The 19,360-nt window shown below is 41.6% G+C and overlaps 2 protein-coding genes across 5 annotated transcripts in view; one reads left to right on the top strand and one right to left on the bottom strand.

Moving 5' to 3' along the window:
- Positions 1–555: 555 nt before the first annotated feature.
- LOC122773119 (alpha-(1,3)-fucosyltransferase 4-like) lies at positions 556–2,384 on the bottom strand. The gene has a single exon (XM_044031518.1). It carries the CDS (start codon positions 2,198–2,200, stop codon positions 1,094–1,096), a length of 1,107 nt encoding a protein of 368 aa, XP_043887453.1. The 5' UTR covers positions 2,201–2,384; the 3' UTR covers positions 556–1,093.
- A 6,543-nt stretch (positions 2,385–8,927) lies between these two features.
- cux1b (cut-like homeobox 1b) overlaps positions 8,928–19,360 on the top strand; it is a 62,549-nt gene continuing 52,116 nt past the window's right edge. For 3 of the 4 annotated variants that reach the window (XM_044031375.1, XM_044031376.1, XM_044031377.1), the window contains exon 1: positions 8,928–9,029. In XM_044031375.1, the coding sequence (XP_043887310.1) occupies positions 8,967–9,029 (63 nt within the window). In that variant the 5' untranslated portion in view covers positions 8,928–8,966. The remainder of the gene's footprint in view (positions 9,030–19,360) is intronic. The other variant, XM_044031378.1, reaches the window with a different exon arrangement.

Raw genomic sequence — 19,360 nt, forward strand, 5'->3', positions numbered from 1 at the left:
ACACACACGGTCACCTCCTTTCTTCTCACGTCATCAGGTTTTTCCGCCTTATTGCTACAGGCTATGCTATGATAATATACAGTATAGAGGAAAAGATAAGAAATTAGCATAGCAGTGTGAATATACTGTCATGCTTAATTAAAAACTGGAGGATTTGTTATTTTTGATTATTGTGGCCGTCTTGCTCTCTGACATGTTGTACCAGAGGTAAACTGTTGTTGTTGTTGTTGTTGTAATAATAATAATAATAATAATACATTATATTTCTGACACTTTTCAAAGACAAACTACAATAAGAAAACAGACAACAGGACGACACAGTAAACAGATAATGGAGTGAAATTATAGGTGGGTTTAGAGTCTGGATTTGAAGAGGGGAAGAGAGTCAAGAGTTGTTGATGTATGGAGGGAGTGAATTCCAGAGATGAGGAGCAGAGTGGCTGAAAGCTCTGCTCCCCGTGGTGCTGAGGCAGGCGGAGGGCACAGTGAGGTGGACGGAGGAGGTGGAGAAGGTCAGAGAGATACACTTATCTAGTTTCTTTTATAAATGATTTTTCAGGAAGTTTGCACTGTACGTTGTGTGATGCTAAATTTGAATTTTGAAAGTGCTGGAAAAGTTTTAAAAGGTGAAAACTGAACTGTATCCTTTGAGAAACTAAAGCCTGTAAGTGTCTCAGAATGAAAATAAAGACTTTGTGCTCTTAAGGTATCGTTGATTAGGAATTATGAAAAAAGGGGAAAAAATTGGGTCACATGGAAAATTTTATTTCCCCTTTCGTATATTCATTTCATGAGAAACATGATCCAAATGATAACTGAGATAGAATTAGGTGAGACTTTTGGGTGTGGAAAGTCTTTATAACACAAGTCATTCTCAGTTGCAATACATAGGGTTATAAAATTGTATTTATTATAAAGATGAAGCTATAGAATCAGCTGTTCTTCTTCCTGCAGGTGATGATCCATGTTTAAAGGCCCTTTATATGGCTATGGATTGTTGTGCAATTGTGGAAAACAACAATGTTTTCCTCACTAAGAGAGTGCTTATACATTATAATAACAACCTGTACAATCTCAGGTTCTGCAGCTGTGGTCACGAGAAAAACCAGTTTGTCAGTTCTCTGACCTCGTGGGTCCTGCCTCTGGTCCTCTTCGTGGCCCTGCAGGCCGCACAGTACTGCTCAGCCCACATGACGGGCCGGTGCAAGACATACTGCCCCCTCCAGTCCAGGTGCCGCTTGAGGAGAACTGGGTTGCTCCTAAGCATCAGCAGGTACCGCGCGAGGCCACGCACTGTTGGGAAGTCGTCCACGTGGATGAATGCCTCCGGGGGCAGGAAGCGCTCATAGTTGTTCCGGGTCGGACCCAGCACCACCGGGACGGCACCGGCCTGCACCGCGTTCCACAGCTTCTCCGTGATGTAGTCTGTGTGCTGCGAGTTCTCCAGCGCCAGGTAGAACTGGTAACGACCGAGCAGCTTGACCACGCTCTCGCCGCCGCTGTCTTCCGGTACCGGCAGACCCGCGCGCCCAAACACATCCACGCTGATGTAGCGGCGGAGCCGGTAATAGAAGGCCACGCGCGCGTGCGACTGGGAGATGTTGCTGACGACCCAGGCCACGAGGCGGGGCCGGAGGATGCGCTTCGGTCTGTGGAGCAGGTGCGTGGAGCGGCTGTGGGCGATCTTGGTTCCGCTGGTGCGGGGTATCAGGTAACCGTAGGGCAGGAAAATATCCGAGTCTGTCCTGTAGCTCATTGTGAGGTTGAACAAACTATCCAAAAGCCACAGTCGGGGCGTATGAGAGGGAGACTCGTAGTTCATCCATATCCACTTTTGCGCACGTGGCCGCGGTTCCTGTGGTAGTTCTACGGCGCCGACAGCGACCTCCCGGTGGTGGATGATGACAGCGTCAGCCCACAGGTACGCGCGCCTGTCGTCAGTGAGCGCGCACCCGCTGATCTGAAAGCGCTCATAGCAATTAGGAAGTTGTTGGCTTCTGGTGAAGGGATGGTTCCAAACCAGGAGCGTCACCGTGCTGCTGTGCTCAACCAGCGGCTGTGAGGTGAGCGGCTCCGGCAAGTACAGAAGGCAAACTCCCAGCAACAACAGAAACAACACAGTGGCCACACACACAGGAATAGTCGGTTTAAAGGTGTGCAGCACCGCGTGTTTCCCACTGCAACTTCTGCTCTCTCCCATGAGTCACACAGCTTACACAGACGCCCTTTACCCTGCAGTTTCCTTTTGTCCAGAAGGAGGCACAGGGCTGGTGTCCATTCATCAGTCCTAGAGGTTATTGCAGCCTGCTGACACTCCTACATGACCGGCCTGGAAAGTTGTAACCAGATACATTAACAGGTAAAATGACAAAGAAGACACCCTACACGAAGAATCCACTGCCCCAACACGTTTCTCTAGCTGCATTGTTGCCTCCAGTCTGTCCTGCACATGTGGGTAACTTCTTGTTGTCTTCTCGGTCAGAAACGGAGTCAAACACTTTGGCTCTGCTGCTGTGTGCTCATCCGTTTTGACGTGGCAGTGTTGGACCAACATCCTGTCTGCAGTGAATAGGGCGTTTGTTGAGCCCTGCTGCTGCCTCCCAAACCCAGGCACTATTTGGTTGAGTAAACACCTTAGTAAAGGGAGGAGTCGTAATGATTGAATAAACAAAATATTTCAAACAGGACACCGTTTTTACTTAGCTCCTAAACTGTCGTTCTTGTTTTGTTCAAAAGAAAACTCAGAAGGCCTGAGGTGAACTCACGGGCCTTTGGGGTTTGGAGAATTGGAAGTAAACGAGTCTGAGTTCAATTTAAATTGGACAATTAACACCTAATAAAGTAGCAAGAGTGACATTGGTGCTTCAAGGTTTGACGTGCGTGTTCAGTGATTGACCCCAACAAGGTATTTACACCCAGGAAACTTCCGCTCACTGGATAATTTCTCTTTTTCAGACCATCCTGGAGATGGTTACGCAAGATAATCCCAGTAGATCAGCCGTTTCTGCCCCAGCCTGTCTGGCACCTATGAACAACTATGCCACGTTCAAAGTCACTGAAATTCGCTTTCTGATGCTCAGTTTGAACCTCAGCAGACCGTGTCCACATACCTACATGAGGTGCCGCTTTGTGATTGGCTGAATAGATATTCATGTTCACACGCAGCTCGATACATGTACCTAATAAATTGGCCAGTGAGTGCAAGTAGCAAACAGTTCCTCAACTTTCACTGGTTGACCTTTTCAACTTTTTGACAAGGCGGTGACATGAACAGGGCCTCTCAATCCTCCATGCATCCAGAGTGCTATGCGGGTTCTTCACCACTAGGTGTCTCCATGCACATGCACAAAGCTTCCTGTTGAGTGAAGGGGATGTTATGAATCATCTCCAGACATACATGTTTAATTTGTCTCATGAATAAACATTTCATCTGGAAATTAGGCATGCAGCTGGGAGGCTTAGAAAATGTTTTTCTGTTTCATGTATTGAATATGACCCGGCGCTGCAATTCCCTCTAACCACTAATGTTAATGTTAATAAATGATTCAGTTTTAATTTGATGATCTAACCTCAACAAATACAGGAAGGAAAAGAAGGGGGGGGTGATCTAGCCCTCAGACGGTGACTATCTCTGTACAGGGATCAGCTGTCCAGTTTGTTGTTCGTGTGTGGATGAATTCTTATGGAAAGTCATGAAAAAATGATGAGGCGACAGTGTTGGAGATCCTGTGTGTGTGTGTGTGTGTGTGAGCCCTGGTGGGCTGGAAAAACACACTGTGACTGGGACAACATTATTTCCCCCCACAGACACAGAGTATGTCACGAAGTCTGAATGTGAGCAAAGAAAGGGGGGAGAAAAATGGCAGACGAGCAGTGGGAGGAGATGGAGCAAAGAAGCATGTGTGTCCTCTCCACTGGGTCCTCCTCCTTCCTGTTTCATCCATTCACTTTTCTTCACCGTCGAGAAAAAAAGACAAGAAAAGAAGCATCTCCTTGTGTGTGTATGTTAGTGTGCGTGCATGTGTGTGTGACTAGTTATCCCCATAAGAGGTTTTTTTTTTATTATTTTTATTCTTTCTGCATTATTTATCCTCTCTTTTCATCTGAGCAGCGCTATTTTGAGCCGATCAGTCGAAGTCCTGAGGAAAAAACACAGCAACTCATGAGTTATGGATACATGCTGCGGATTGACATAAACAGCAGAGGTGGATGAGGTCAACAGACGACACACGGGAATTAGCCGTGTTTATCTTCTTTTCCGCTTTTGAGTTTTGATTATTTTAATCACACGCTGCACTAAAAGCACACAGAAACCTGCTGAAAGTTTGCTGTAATTAAAGCTGGATTGATTGTTTATGTGGTGACATTTTGTTCAGCTAGAATTACAGCCAGTGAGATACACAAAGCTTGGCATTTACGCTCCCTTCATCCTTCTTCTTCTCTCTTGTAAGAAAATAACTTGGGTCATCAAGCTTTGTCATCAACTGTTGCAGACCTTGAATATCCAAGGAGAGGTTGCTTTTTCCCCATTTTTACTGTCCATTTGTGCTTCACACTTAAGTGCATAACGTTTAAATATAACACATGTCTGTAACATTCAATCCTCGGTCAAATGAGTTCACACATTGGTGATTAAGCTGATCAAATCCACCCGGCTCACTGCAAACCAGGTTGGAGTACGACTTCAAACACAGAGAAGCGTCCACAAAACGGCTCATTCAGCAGATTGAGATGAATGCTTCGTAAAATAATGTACAAATAATGTTACATGGTCAACATAACAGTGCAGCTTAATAATGATGACTCACATAACACAAACTAGATCCACATGTGTTTTTGTGCAGTTTGCGTTCCTGCATCTCAAAGGTGATGGTGTGTTTTTCTGCGTGTGTGTGAATCATACCAGCACAGGGAGCAGCATTCAGTTTTTGATGGGACCCCTAGGTCTTCACTCATCTTCCCTATTGATTTTCTCTTGCCTTCCCTTTTTGCACTCCCACGGGATGAGATGTCTCAATTGGTCCTGGCCAGTAAAGGAGAGTGTGAGCGATAGAGGAACAGATAGACGGTGAGGGCAAGAGAAAAGGGAGTGAAAAAATAAAAAAAACTTAGAGAAAAAGAGTAGGAGGAGGCGGGAGGGGCCTGCGGTCTCGCTGATCAGAGGCCCTTTCTGACCCCTGACCTTGATCATGACCTTAGAGGTTACCCCAGGGGTCAGAGGTTGTGTGAAAGTGCCACCGCGGCGATTCACTCCACTGCTGGGTGATGATGATCTTATACAGCTTCCCCTAGCCTGTCTGACATGATCAGTGTTGCTCTCTGCCTGCAGCTCCCAAGGGCCACACATCCATCTCTAACCTGGTCACCAAGGTCCACTAAAAGCACCTTACAGGCAGAGTCTGTGAGAAGGAGGAACACAAACAGAGAAAAAAAATAAGAAAGCTAAAGCACAGATTGTGGCTAAGAGCCCGTTGTTTGATGGCACTGACACAATGACTGGGTGTTCATTTCACTGTGTTTAAACTTTAAACAAAATATAGTGTATACATGAAGTGATGAGGCTAAATCTTTGAGCCCTGACATGCTCCTTTTATGGTCCTTGTCATGGAAAATGTATGTACTTTGTCTCCTCTTTAATTTTACCATATGGTGCAGTAAAAAGACAAGTGTGTGTGTGTGTGGGGGGGGGACCCCACACAAGTTGATCAAGCCAGACTTGCATGAGCTTCAATAGCAGGGACGTGATAATTTGTAGGTAGATTGATAATTCAGACTCTTATTTTTTTACCGACTTGCACTGTGCACCTCCTGCTGCTTCCCAGACATCCAACGCCTGCTGAGGCACCAGTCAAATCCTTATGGAAACGCTGAATGTTGAAATACAAGGTTTAGGAAGAGCACTTGACATTACGAAATTAAATACTTTGTAATGTTTACGGGAAGGAGTGCAAGTGTGAATATTTTACTAGCTGGCTGAAGCAGAGTTGAACCTCAAAGACCTCTGGTCAATGCCATTCAAATGAAATGATATGTGTGATTTAGATTAGGTGAGGTTCAGTATGTTTTGTATTGGTCAGATTGTTCATGATTTATGGGCCACAAACGTTTGGTGAATAAAGAAATCAGCTGGAGACAAACAAAACTCCAACATCCAGCAAAAATACAGAACCCTTTGTTCAAGTTGTAGAACTATTTTCAACTGTCAGTTTCGACAAAACAGCCTTGAGTCTGAGTATTATCACTGGCATAAAACCACATTATTACTTTATTATTATGTGTTTTCTTTGTGATTGTAAGTAATAGATAGCCATACAAAAAAGTATAATGGGCAACCGGCAGAGCTACTAAGCCTGTGTGGCTCATCTCAAACCTGTATTTCTGGTTTGACTTAATGACAGGTAGCGTCACAAGTCAAGCAGGCCAAGCCAAGGAAACAGACTGATTAACGTGGTGGAAAGGGGGAAGACGTCATTCATCCATTCATTGTCTACTGTTTTATCCTCCACAGAAGGACGGTGGGGGGAACTGGGGCTAATTCCAGCTGACGGAGGCTAAAAGGCGGGGTACACACTTGGACAAGTCGCCAGACTATTGCAGGGCCAACATTCGCTCTCACTTTCACACTTACGGTCAATTTAAAGTGTCCAGTCAACCTAATCCCCAGTCTGCATGTTTCTGGACTGTGGGAGGAAGCAGAGAGAACCCATGCACACATGGGGAGAACATGCAAATTCCACACAGAAAGGCCCTTGGTCAAACTAAGATCCAAACCAGTTTAACTTCTCGCTGCGATGCAACAATGTAAGCCACTGCACCACAGTGTGACCCCGGGGAAGACATGAGAGGATTATACAAAGATTTTGTTTTTAATCAGTATTTATTATCTTATTAAAATGTACAGTATTTATTACAGACATTATCTCGGTGCAGATCGTTTGCTCACAGTCTTTCCAAAGACGGTTACAACGTGGTAAAAATGGCGCGTGCCAAAACAAACATGAATCATGCTGCTGTGTCTTAATTCATGATGAATTAAATTAGCTCTCCCCTTTTGAATGATTGAAAGTGTATTTCACACACAGTACATTTTATTAGAAGCAACTGACTGGGTGTGAGGGGAAAAAAATAAAGACTTAAATTCACTGCATAATTCCTATAATGAAGGCTATAACAAGGCAAAACTACTTAGCGCCGCTGCCACTGAGCACTATTCACACCACAGAAAAGGGAAATGCAAACACGTTTCTAATCAAATCGAGTAACGACCTGAAAGTTGAGCTAATTCAAAGCACAAAAATGACCACCTTTGTATGCAACCGAAAGCAGTGAAAGAGGCGTTATTATCTATGGCAAATTGTTGTGTTATTTCTTGAGAATGCAATTCAAGTGTAATGGCTGTAAAGAAATGAAAATGATTGGAGGAAAAAATAAAATAAAACGGTTATATTTTTGGCACACATTGGGCTGATACAAAGACTGTAGGGTCCGAGCATTAACGAGAAGGAAAAAGTGCCAAGGGTGACTGCAGGCGTGGATTTTCCATAAAGACCAGCCTCACAACACACTTGACAAGTTAAATTTGGGAAGCCGCAAAGTGCTAAAAATGAAAACAATGTGTACAACAGATGTGTTCACCTGATAAGCCTGAGTAGCTCACCTCTGTTGGGTGCGCAGAGCAGTTGGGGGCTGAAGCCAAGGCGGAAATCATTTTAAGGTGCACAAGTTGATACAGTTGTTGGTGGAGAAATTTCGGACACTTTTTTTACATCCAGTGTAATTAGAAACTCTAATATATCCGTCAGGGGCACTTCCACACACACTGTGAGGGTCAGAGGACAAGGTCAGAGGACAAGGCCAGCAGGAACGACGCCTCAGGTGCAGCCAGGGTTCAGTGCGTTGCTCAAGGTCACATCAGAAACAGATATGTATACACACTGACACTGTAACCACTGGGCTGCCCAGCTCCAGCAATGACTGGATTAAAAACACACAAGAACATATAATTAAATTAACTAATCTGATTATTATCTGTATTGGAGAAAACAGGAACTTGGGGTTTATTTTCCTAATTAAATAATTATGAATCCTGAACTAGAAAATGCCTTGTGTCAAATATATGTCCTCTTCATTTCTGTCCAAGCTTGCTTTGTGCATAATGTCTGTACACTACGATCATTCTCTTAATAAAAATTACATTTATCATTAAATCCAAAAGATTGTGGTCATTACCACTTATTATTACTACTTTTGGTTGATTTAAATATTTGTGGATGGTTTGGACAGACGGTGGTTTTGTCTGTACTTTTTTTGTTTACATTACACCTTTCAATTGTTCCTCACAACCATCCATGATTGACTAACTTAACCACTCTCATTCAAAACAAACCAAAACATTCATAATTTGCTGCAGCCTGCACTTATTTGAACCTTATTACAAAGTTTGATCTCAAGACAAAAAAATAAAGCATTTACATAGTAAATAAACTCTTGCCAGTCATGTTTAATTTGAAATAACTATGATTATGAATGTAATAAATGATTAGATGTTACATTACGTTCTTTTTTAGTCTTGAATGTGTTTTTCTTTCTTCTTCTCTTTTAAACAAATGGCTTCAAAGTAACCTCCTTTGGAATTATTTCTACACACATACGACAGATGTTACTACAATATGAAACGTATGTTCATCACAACTGTATTTCAGCATAGTAAAACTATGGGTATTTCAATACCAGCTGTGTTATTTACCTGTAATATCTGTGCGTTGGTAAAATGCTATTTAAGCAATTATAATGGCGTTATTAAGGTAACACTCTTGTGCATCGACTCCGTTCCGTACACTGGCTGTTGTCGGGGTGAGCGGTGGTAGAAATCCGGCCCGGGTGTTCCGACCGCCCGGTCCTCTCCACTGAACTCCAACCCCCGCGCTCTCTATCAGCATCTCATTCCTGTCTCAATATGTCTCAAGATGGCGGCCAATGCAGGATCGATGTTTCAATATTGGAAGCGCTTTGACTTACAACAACTACAGGTCAGTTCAGCCTCTATTTACACCGTCTATCCTCCACCAGCCTCGGCTGTCTCGCCTCTCTCGGTGGCTGTGTTTTGTGTGTTTTCGGCGGCCGTCTCGCGTGTGTTTCGGGGTAGAATGCAAGACCTCTTCCTCACATTGATGAAAGTGGCTCTCTCGCTGATCAGAAATTGATCCTCTTTGTTCAATTCAACATCGATCGGACACTGCAACTGGGCAAGCCGTGGCGACGCCGCGGGGATGCGCCGAAATAAAAACAAAACGGCGGGGCTTTGGGGAAGAGCTTTCGGTTCGCTATCTTTATTGCGTGTTCTTCAACTTTTACCGGAGCGAGTAGCCGTAGTTAGCCCGACGCTTAGCCGCTGTAAGGTTGGATAATTTAGGGAGAAAAATAAGTGCGACTCATTATACGGTGGCGCTGTGGTGTCACCAGCCGTTCAGACAGGCAGCACAGACACACAACAGCGCCTTTTCTTGTGTTTTCTCCCCCTGTTTACAGTCGAATTTAAGTTTACTTGGACGCGAGTGGGAACATTAGCAGCTTTATCTGCTAATGGTTTTTGAAGCACTTAAATTGAAGTCGTCTCAGTGATTGTGGTCGATCAACTCGGCCGTGTTTTATTTTCAGTTTCCCCCCTGACGGCAATTATATACACAGAGGGTTTTTTTTTTACAGCCGTTGCCACGTTTGTGGAAGTGGACGGGACAGCGTTTGTTGACGTGATGTAATCAAATAAAAATAATTGTGTATATTTGAGCGATCGTCCAGTGGCTTTTATTAAAATGAAGAACACATTTTTAAAAACCGTCTAAATAAATTGCGTAATTATGTGTGCATCCATGCAAGCAAGCAAATATGAATTGTAAGTACATTGATATAAGCAGTAGGGGGCGCTAAATTAAAAGTGTATTTTGACAGAAGAAGAATAAAAAGTCGCAACTTGACGTAAATAAGGAGAATGGGAAACGTTTGTTAAATGCTCTTATCAATTATAGATTATATATATTTCAATGTAGAAGGTGGAATTGTGTGTGAGTCACATCATTTCTAAACTTTATCCTTTATTCAACAAATATATTTCCGTTGCGCTTAATCACTTTTGCCATTGGTATGTGAACTTTTCACTTTATTGTGATATTTTAAGAATTCATTGAGGTTTTTTTTTTTTACATTACATGTCATTTTTTTTACGTGGAATAAAAACATTTAATTAATTGACTAACTAGGTTACCATACCTTTTGTGCGACTGTTTCATTGTAGCAGTCTTTCTTGGCCTAGTTTGAATATTACTTAGTTAATTGGACAGTCATTACTGATTCATAGAAATGTTATAAATTTTGTTCTAAAGCTAATGCCGCTGAAATCCACAGTCATGTTATTATTCACCCTAAAGCCGAGTGATTTGAATCCATATATTTAGTTAATACATCATCAGTGTTATACACATTTTATTCCCAAAATGAAGATTGGAAAAAACACACCTAATGTTAAGCAATTTTGTGTATCTTTTGTTAAAAATAAAACTGCTATATTTTATGGGATGAAGTAAAAGAAAAGAAAACTAGCCAAATACATTGACCAAAAAAAAATGTATCGGCATCAGCCTTAGAAAAACCCCCACATTTTTCGACCTCTAACTATGACACTGTTGGTTACAACAAACTCTTATGTCCCAGCCCCACACGTCACTAATCTCTGTGTGCACCGAGCAGATCCAAGGCACAGTGGAAGATGTGAGGGAAATATTGGGCCTATTCAGCGTGTGCGACTATAGCCTGTGTATATTAGAGCCTGTATGACCTATCACAAGACATGGAGACAATGACGCTGTTGTGTTTTTCCCGTGGCATTTAACATGCATTGCTGAATTTCTAATCTCAATTTATGAATATTAGAAGTCTAGTCACCGACATCATTAACATAATTATGCATTATGTAGGCTATAGCCCGATTGTTAATACGTTATTTTATAGATCGCCCAGGCTTGGGATTTAAACTTTAATTTAGGTCATGATGTCCCTATGACTGCATAGACAAAAGGACAGTGAACAAGTCTTCCCGGCGTGCTTTGTGTTGCACTTATGCCACATCATCAAGGCTTCACTTCTCCTATTTATTTGATCCTGTTTGGTCCTCCTACTCATGCCCCCTTGTTCATGCATTATGTAAAACATTTGTGACTGCCTTCTCTTTTCTTTCCTGTGCTATCTATCTCCCACCCCCTTCCTGCCCCCCTCCTCCTCACCAATCTTGCTCTCCCTCTCATCCCCCTCCCACCCTTTAAATTTTTTTCTCTCTCTTCCCTCTGGCCCTTCACCCTGCTTTCACCCATTTTGCCCTGTTTGAACTGGTGTTAGTGTGTGAATGTGTGTGAGATTGGTCTTTTTTTTTTTAGATCGACTGCCAGCGTGGACAGTGAAGGCACTGCCAGCAGCCAGGACATGAAAAATGCATCGCATAAGTTTGTGATAAGGCCCTGGGTAATTATGGCAAAGGCCCCTATCACAAGCAATTAGTCAGGACAGTGAATCTGAGCGTGTGCAAAAGGGCTGTCGGTTGGCAGGCCTGTCTGCAGGATAGGAATCATTCGGAACTGGTGTGTGTATGTGTGTGTGCTTGCGCACGCAGAACTACTCAGAACATTCACTGTCTATTATTGATGACATCTTATTTACTCTCCCTCCCACTGAGTGGCTCCTAGAGGAATGCCTCCAGAGGAAAACCTTTTTCTTTTATTCATATTATTATTTTTTTAATGTCTCAGTATGAATTTTTTGTAGTATTATTATTATTATTATTGATAATGTGAGGTTAGCGTGAAGTGATCATGGTCCACATATGGTCTTCTTAGCACAGTGCTTTCTCAGTTTCTTCTTCCCTGTGATTGAACGGACAGTGTGCACTTTGAATCACAGACTGTTTTGTCTGTGTGAAAGGAACCAGCAAAGGAATGTTTTCTTTTTTCATATCTTTTGATGATGAAAATCCATCCCAACCTAGTTGTCAGTAGCTTTAAGCCATCATAACGTCTATTCCTCAGGCTCCAACTGCTGATGTTCATTAAAATCCTATTTGATCAGCGTGTTCTATTCCCTGTGAGAGAAGCTAGCTAGGTGGTTGTTACAGGACACAGAGTGCTTTGAAACAGCACAGAGAGCTGTTAACTTGTCTTCCCTTCGTGATTTTTCCCCCCCTCCTTTCCCCCGTCACTACAAACACAAATGTGTGCAACAGTGATGCTTTTAGCAAGGTCTCGCACACTTGCAAAATGGATCAGTGATTCAGAGATGATGGCAGGGTGACAGTGAATTACAGATGGAGGAGGTTTTAACGTCTGTAATCCCTGTTCGTCCATTAGTGTTGAGTTTCTTTAGAGGGGATCTTCACTCTTCTCTCTTGTTTTTTTCCCCTTTCTCTTTTTTTTGACCCGTTGAAGCCATTTGCTAGAACATTGTGTTTCTACATGAGAGCGATGAGGACTTGTGCTGTGTTACAGGCAAACCTGAACAAGATATTAGTGAATAGTTGAGCCCAGGTCTCTACTTTTTATGAAAGTTCAGACAATTAAAAACACACATTTCAGCTATAAACAATTCCCAATTTGGGCCTAATAGTCTATATCTCACCTCTACATCTCATCTACAGGAACAGAACACCCCAGAGCCATTTTTAAGAATAGTTTACTGTTAGCGGGCAGCTAAATAGTGACTTTGATGAAAACTGATCTAGAGCTCATTCTTGTTCACCACCTCCTAATGGGTAAATTTAGGAAAAGGGTTTTGTAAGCTGATCCCAGAGCTGTGGACATTGGCAACCTGAGTGGTTTAAATCTCTCAGCGACTGGCCCGCTGTTGTCTGCAGGAGTTTTAGTGTTAATTTATGAGCTGGTTGTCTGAACTCACTGGTGGGATATTTTTACCCCTCTGTTGCTGCACAGGCTGGGGGAGCATAAAGGAAGGGGCATCACGTCATGCTTTTACTGTAGCCAGCCGGTTCTCTGCCCAGTGACAAAACCTGGCATTGGGACTGAGGTTTTACTGTGTTTGTGGGTGGTGAGCGACTAAGCGTGAGTCACAGAGAAGGGGGTGAGTGCGTGTCAGGTCTTGGGTCTGCCCTCGGTCCTCTTTGGTCCAGGGCTCTCGCACCCTACCTTCTAAGAGGTTATAGTGTGTCCTTACGCAGGATAACGTCCGGTTGACTGAGAAGAATGTGCGGCATTCAGAAAAGTGGAAAAAAAACTTCATATACCTTATCAGTGGCTAATTCTCAACAGAGGCCCACACTCCCCAACTCCTCAGCAATTTAGTGTACGTCACACTTGGACTCAGATTCTTCACTCTCCCTACTTTGAGGAGTGTCTACACCATACTCTTTATCTGATTTTATACAAGAAGTAAATATATCGCACTCAATTACTTCATTATACAATTATTTGTGATTATAATTTTGATCACTGTCATTTGATATTTGAACAAAAAAATAAAATGCACTTAACTGAGGTCTAAAAATAGGTGTACCCAAACACATGGAGCCAGGAGCTCCTAATTCAGACTTTCTGTAAACAAAAGTTTTCTTTTTTGATTTCATAGTCTCTTATGGTGTTAGTGATCACTGAAGAATCACTGAAAATAATGCTACTAAAAATGCAGAGCTTTTTCAAACTAAACAAATATTTTTTTTTTTTATTCCAACTATAAGTTGATAGTTTTTGTTGCACCATATGCAGAGCACACTTATAGAAAAGTGCCTGAAAAATCTAGGTCAAATGACACCACAAAGAACTGTGAGTTTACTTTTTGTTGCCGCAAGGGTTGTATCATTTAGCTTTAAATGCTCAGATTTCTGTATCTGGCCTTTGATAAAACATCTGAACAGCTTTTATCGGTCTTAGCTTTTTACTGTAATGTTCCTCCTGCACTGAAATGTACTGAGACTTGGAGGTAACTTTGTCAGGGTGGAGTGCACAGAGACTGTATAAACATGATGTAAAGAGGATGGTTTCTCTTGGCTTTCTATTAAAATAAATGTTTAAATTGACTCTCATTTTTTGTAATATGCACTTTTCCCTTAGGTGTTTCTTTGTAGTAGTTAGTTTGGGAAAGAGCCATGTAGTCTTAGTTTATATAGTATATAAGATATCAAACCTGTGGTATTTGTCTATAAACAATTAGTTCCATTTTGCTTTATATGCTCTCCCACAAAAATGTTAAACCTTTTCCATTAGAGTTGATTTTCTAAAATGTGTATGTTCTACTCAAACATTGAACCATTCGTACTTCACAAATTTATAGTTTTGGGTTGGATATTCTGGAAAGCTACGCCTCCAGAGCACAGAAATGCACAAGGCTTGTTCACGAAGAGCGCTGTTTGCACACAGATTCACGAGCACTGCACAGCATCTGTAACTTTCGGTACTTTTCGGTGACACTAACATTTTTGGATGCAAATACTCTCAAAAGACATACACCAGATGGCAGGTAGATTGATGCATGCGTTCAGGCTGATCAATATGATTTGAGGGCCTGTCCGTTCCACCGGTGACAGACATTTTTAATTTTGTGACAATGCATTAATGAATTGGTTACAATCAGGTTGTGAAGAGGATTTTAAGCAATACAGTAAATGATGCTCCAGAAAATGATCTCTCATCCTACCTGAGCATGGGGCAGTTTCCAGAGACCTATTTTCAAGTGGCAGGTATTATTTACAGACCAACTTGGAGACTCTCACCTACAGCATCATAGAGTTTCATCGTATCTCATGACAGAAGCATCCATTATTCTGCTGCTCTGTATTCCAGTAGAGAGCCTAGTGTTTCAGTGACTGGACATTTCTCCTTCGTTTCCACTTGTAAGTTTGAGGATGCTGCCCACCTCATTTCAAAATCAAGTGAACACAATGCCTCCAGGGCTAATGTAATCTTGTATATTTATATGAGACCTTCAGGTTTTCTACACAAATCCTACATTCACAAGGGGAAATAAATGTCTGTTTTTCATAGATGATTGGTAATGTCAAAATGATCAAGTCACTGTTCTAGTGCGTTTGGCCTTACCTTTTACTCATCCACTCATCGTTTTAGCTATTTCATCAAGATTAGGTTCATTTATAATTCCAACTTTCAGAGAACTTAATTCTACAAATCATTAAGCTAAATGTCAAATCTAACACCCCTTTTCATCTTTTAATGCAAGCATGAAAAACATTTTTTTCTTCTTCAGTTGATATTGAGTAAATGAAATGCAGAAAAGTTGTGAATCTTAACAGTTAATAAGCTGGGACCAATGACTGTTGGAGGGTTTGTTATAAAGATTAACTTAAACATTCATTTGAACAATTTATTGTTTTGTATTACAATTCATTATTTATTTTTGCAGTAATACAGACCAGTCCATGCTATATTTTACTTTCTCAAAGTAATTTTATGCTTGTAGTAATAACGACCGGGCAAATAAATATGTGATGACACTTTGAGAAATTAAAACTCGATTGATTGGTTGTTAGGTTGCAGATTTCTAATGACCCAAGCTAAGGGTCTGGAAGCCTGGATGAGACAGAGTATTTTGTGGAGTTAAAAAAGAACAAGTTAATATGGAAATATAAACAGAAGCAATAGACCAGAAAATGAATTGGAGAACCATTACCACAAGGTACCACAATGTGATAATTTAGACCAACTGCAGACGGTCACACACTGGAGGCCAGTGTTCGAAACTTTTTTGACAAGTTTGGCTGACTGCTGAGTTTGAGTCTAATGCCACGCTGCATTTTGTTCCATAAATGTGTCTCTCTGCATAAGTCTGCTAAAATTTGTTTCTGCAGCAAATACTCTGTGGCTTTCACCGTCCAGCGTAGCCAAGCTGTTGGGGAACCACATTAGCCCTACCTATTTTAGTGTTGTTTATCTCACTGTTATCAGGGAGTCTGGGCTAAATAAGGCCTGAGGATCTTTATGTGTAACTCCACATCAACCCATGACTCCAGTATCAGTGTCTTGTTAGATCATTGACCATTGGTATTGAATTCTAATAGGCCTATTGGTGTGTCCTAATGGTCTGAGTATTGAATTATGATATTGGCAAGGGCTGATGGCCTCAGGATTGAATTATGATATTGGTGTGCTGCAAGCTAATGGTTCTTGGTATTGAATTATGATATTGGTGCACTTTGATGGTGTAGCAACTGAATTATGATATGGCTTGCTATCTGTTAATAGCTCACTGTGTAATTTTCAATGTCAATCATGGCTTCAGTTGCTAGATCCATCACTGGCCTTCAGGCTCAACTCATCAGTCACATCAGATGGGAACAGCCTTCAACCTTTAGCCTCAGTTCTCACTACAATTTATTTTTCTTTCTCCTGTACTGAGTTTGAGATTTGCTATTGTATGTATTTACTATTCTGAAAATAAGAGATAAATGGAAACCTCACCTTGGAAAAACCCACTAATCATCTTATTTCCCCTCCTAAATATATTAGCATTCATTTTAATAGCTATCTGAATAAAAGTTGAATGTTTCAGTAACAAGTTAACATCAATTTGCAGATGTTTGATTAGGTAGAGAAGTTAATTGATATCTTGACCTCTGTTCTGTGGTTAGTCAGTAACTGTGTGGACTTGGCATTTACATACACCTCCTTGTGTTAAAAGGAGCCTAATGTTAAGGTAATGGAATTGTAATGGCCCCGAATCTTGGCTAAATTCATTTCTGTAAGTGCCCACACCTTCGCAGTATTTATGTTGAGCTCATTCCCATTTTGGTAGTTTAAAGGCAACCAGAGCTGTGATGGTCCTGCTGCCAGCTCACAGAGTAAATGGACGGCCTGCTTCTGTGTCAGCCCTCTAAAAATAACACAGATTGCTGACTGGGCTCAGCAGAAAACTACCACTGATTATGATGATTCAACGACCCTGTATTCACAGGTGCATGTATGTGCATTTTGGATGGGGGTGGATCATGCTTAATAAATTGTTCTCAGTGTCCAGTATGGTATTCACAATTAGAGGATGCCATTGGTAAGTGAAACTTTGCTCAGTTAGAGAAGCTTTGAAACTTCTTATGTGCATTTTCTTATATTGGGTTTAGGTGAGGCATAGTCAGTCAGTGTGTTTACATGCACAGTTTAATCGAGCTACGACCGTAGTCCAACTGAGTTGAGCAATCGAACAACTTGCACTGCATCTTTCTGTAAGTTAGTGCATATGTATCTGTTAACCTTTATGTCATAGTAAAACAATGGCAAGATGGACAGTACATCAGTCTTCGCCGCAACTTTCGCTCTCGCCAACACTATTGTGTTGTTGTTTTTTTCCGGCAACTTTTACTGCCGTTTATACTTCTACTTCCTAGTCCATGACCTGGGTGGAAATTATGGTGCTATGGTGTAGAATGCCAAATCTGACTCGTGCAGGAGTAATCAGACTATGAATCGCATTATCCAGGTATGTTACCCCGACTAAAACTAGCGTAATTTTGGTCGGCCTAAAGTGTTTACATGACATTAAGTAAACCGAATTATTGTCTTAGTCTGATTCTTGTAAATGCACTGACTATAATGTTCCCTATAACAATTTAAATAGTGAAAATCTGATAAAATGGGAATGTAAAATTACTTTGAAATAAACTCCTGTATCTGTCCCTGACATTGTCCATTAACACAAGGGGAATTTTATAATAATGATGCAGACCTGTATCTGTTAAATTTATTGAATGTCCTCAGATGACATGTTGACCTCTCTCTGATCTTTGACCTGAGCAGCTGTCAGATTGGTTCTGGGGGTCAGAGGTGGTCTGACACTGTAGACCTCTGTATGACCTGGTCTGTCTGACTGGTCTAACCTTTAGAGCCAACAGATGATGACTTCACCATCTGTCTTGCCTTAAACAGGTCTAGCCTCCTTGAACTTGAACTTGTTTTTACATTGAAAGAAGAAAAATAAGAACTAAGAAGAAAATTGTCTCTCAACCAGCCCAGACTGTTTCTCTCTGCTTGTGTATTTGTTTTAGTTTGTGAGAATGACCAAATGTGAATCCCAAAGTTCAACCTTGTTCTGTAGCTTGCTGTCTCATTTTTTAAAAGTGAGAGTTGTCCTCTTGAGATATGGGTAAGGGACTGTGTGTTTAGTAGACACAAGCTCATCCGCTGACTGCTGTCTGACCCTGAGTTCAGTGGTATGGTTATTAATAGGCCCAAAGGCCTCAACTTCCAGGAGGCCCTCTGATCAGCTCCAGATGTGGAATGAGAAAGGACAATTCTACATTAGCCTATCCATGTTTCACATGAGGCAGAGAGGAGGGAGCTAGGCATTTGGCGAGACTGATAAAGAGTAAGGGAGGGAGAAAGGGAGGGACATGAGACCTTTCCACAGCAGGAGTGTGTTTAGTGAGTCTTTGTTTTCATGTGTGTATGTTTTTTTCATTTATTACTCTCTGCCCTCAGACCAAAAGACCATAAAAACGTATGGCATCACCATGGTGACCATAATAACTACCTATAAAACAGCGTGTAAACTGTGAAATAAGACAAACAGACCAGAACAGCCCTGACTGGCTGGCTAGCTGACTGAATGGCTGTCTTCCGCCATAAAACTATTTGAGAGCCAGACTGAAGGAATGCCTTGGAGGCTGCTGTGGCTGTCACGACACATGAAAGGATTAGGCTCTGTGTTTTATCTCCTCTTTATCTGATGGTAATGGATAAGCTGAGTGTAGCCTATCATCTGACGCTTGGGCTGGGGGTTTGATGTTTTAGTAGGGTGACGGTTTGTTGAGTTGACCGCTTTGGTCTATTGATTGCTGTTTGATGGTTTTGATATGTAGGCTGTGTGGAACAGGTCAAGTCTTTTATGCATTGAAGGCTCCAAATAGCTTTTAGCTGTCCTTCACTCCCCCCATTACTCTAGTGGTTCGTTTGATGTTTGGATCAATCAATAGAAAGAGCCTGAGCTCTTACACATGCTCCATCTTACTTCCCACCGAGCTCAATTCCTCTTCCTTCATTGTGCTGGCTTTATATCACATTTTCTCAACACAGAATAAATGATATAATTACAACCCATTACTTAGCCTAATGCAAGCTAATTATTCTGTCATTACTGTAAGGATTAGCTATGCTCATTCTCTCTTAGCGTTTCCCTGCCTTTCTTCTTAAACATCGTGCAAGCAGAGCAGAAAACTTACTCATCAAGGCTGAGTAAGACTTGCTCTGTTGACATTGATCATATAGACTATGGGTGTCAAACTCAGTCAGAAGACTAAGTCCCACTAGAAAATAGTGACAACATGTGCTGGACATGTTTAAGAGCCTAGATATATTCAACCTAATGA

Source organism: Solea senegalensis, linkage group LG8 (genome assembly GCF_019176455.1).
Source record: "Solea senegalensis isolate Sse05_10M linkage group LG8, IFAPA_SoseM_1, whole genome shotgun sequence".
In the NCBI taxonomy this organism is placed as follows: domain Eukaryota; kingdom Metazoa; phylum Chordata; class Actinopteri; order Pleuronectiformes; family Soleidae; genus Solea; species Solea senegalensis.

Bases quoted from the DNA above. Each gene is read 5' to 3' on its own strand.
- LOC122773119 (XM_044031518.1), bottom strand. From the start codon at position 2,200: ATGGGAGAGAGCAGAAGTTGCAGTGGGAAACACGCGGTGCTGCACACC.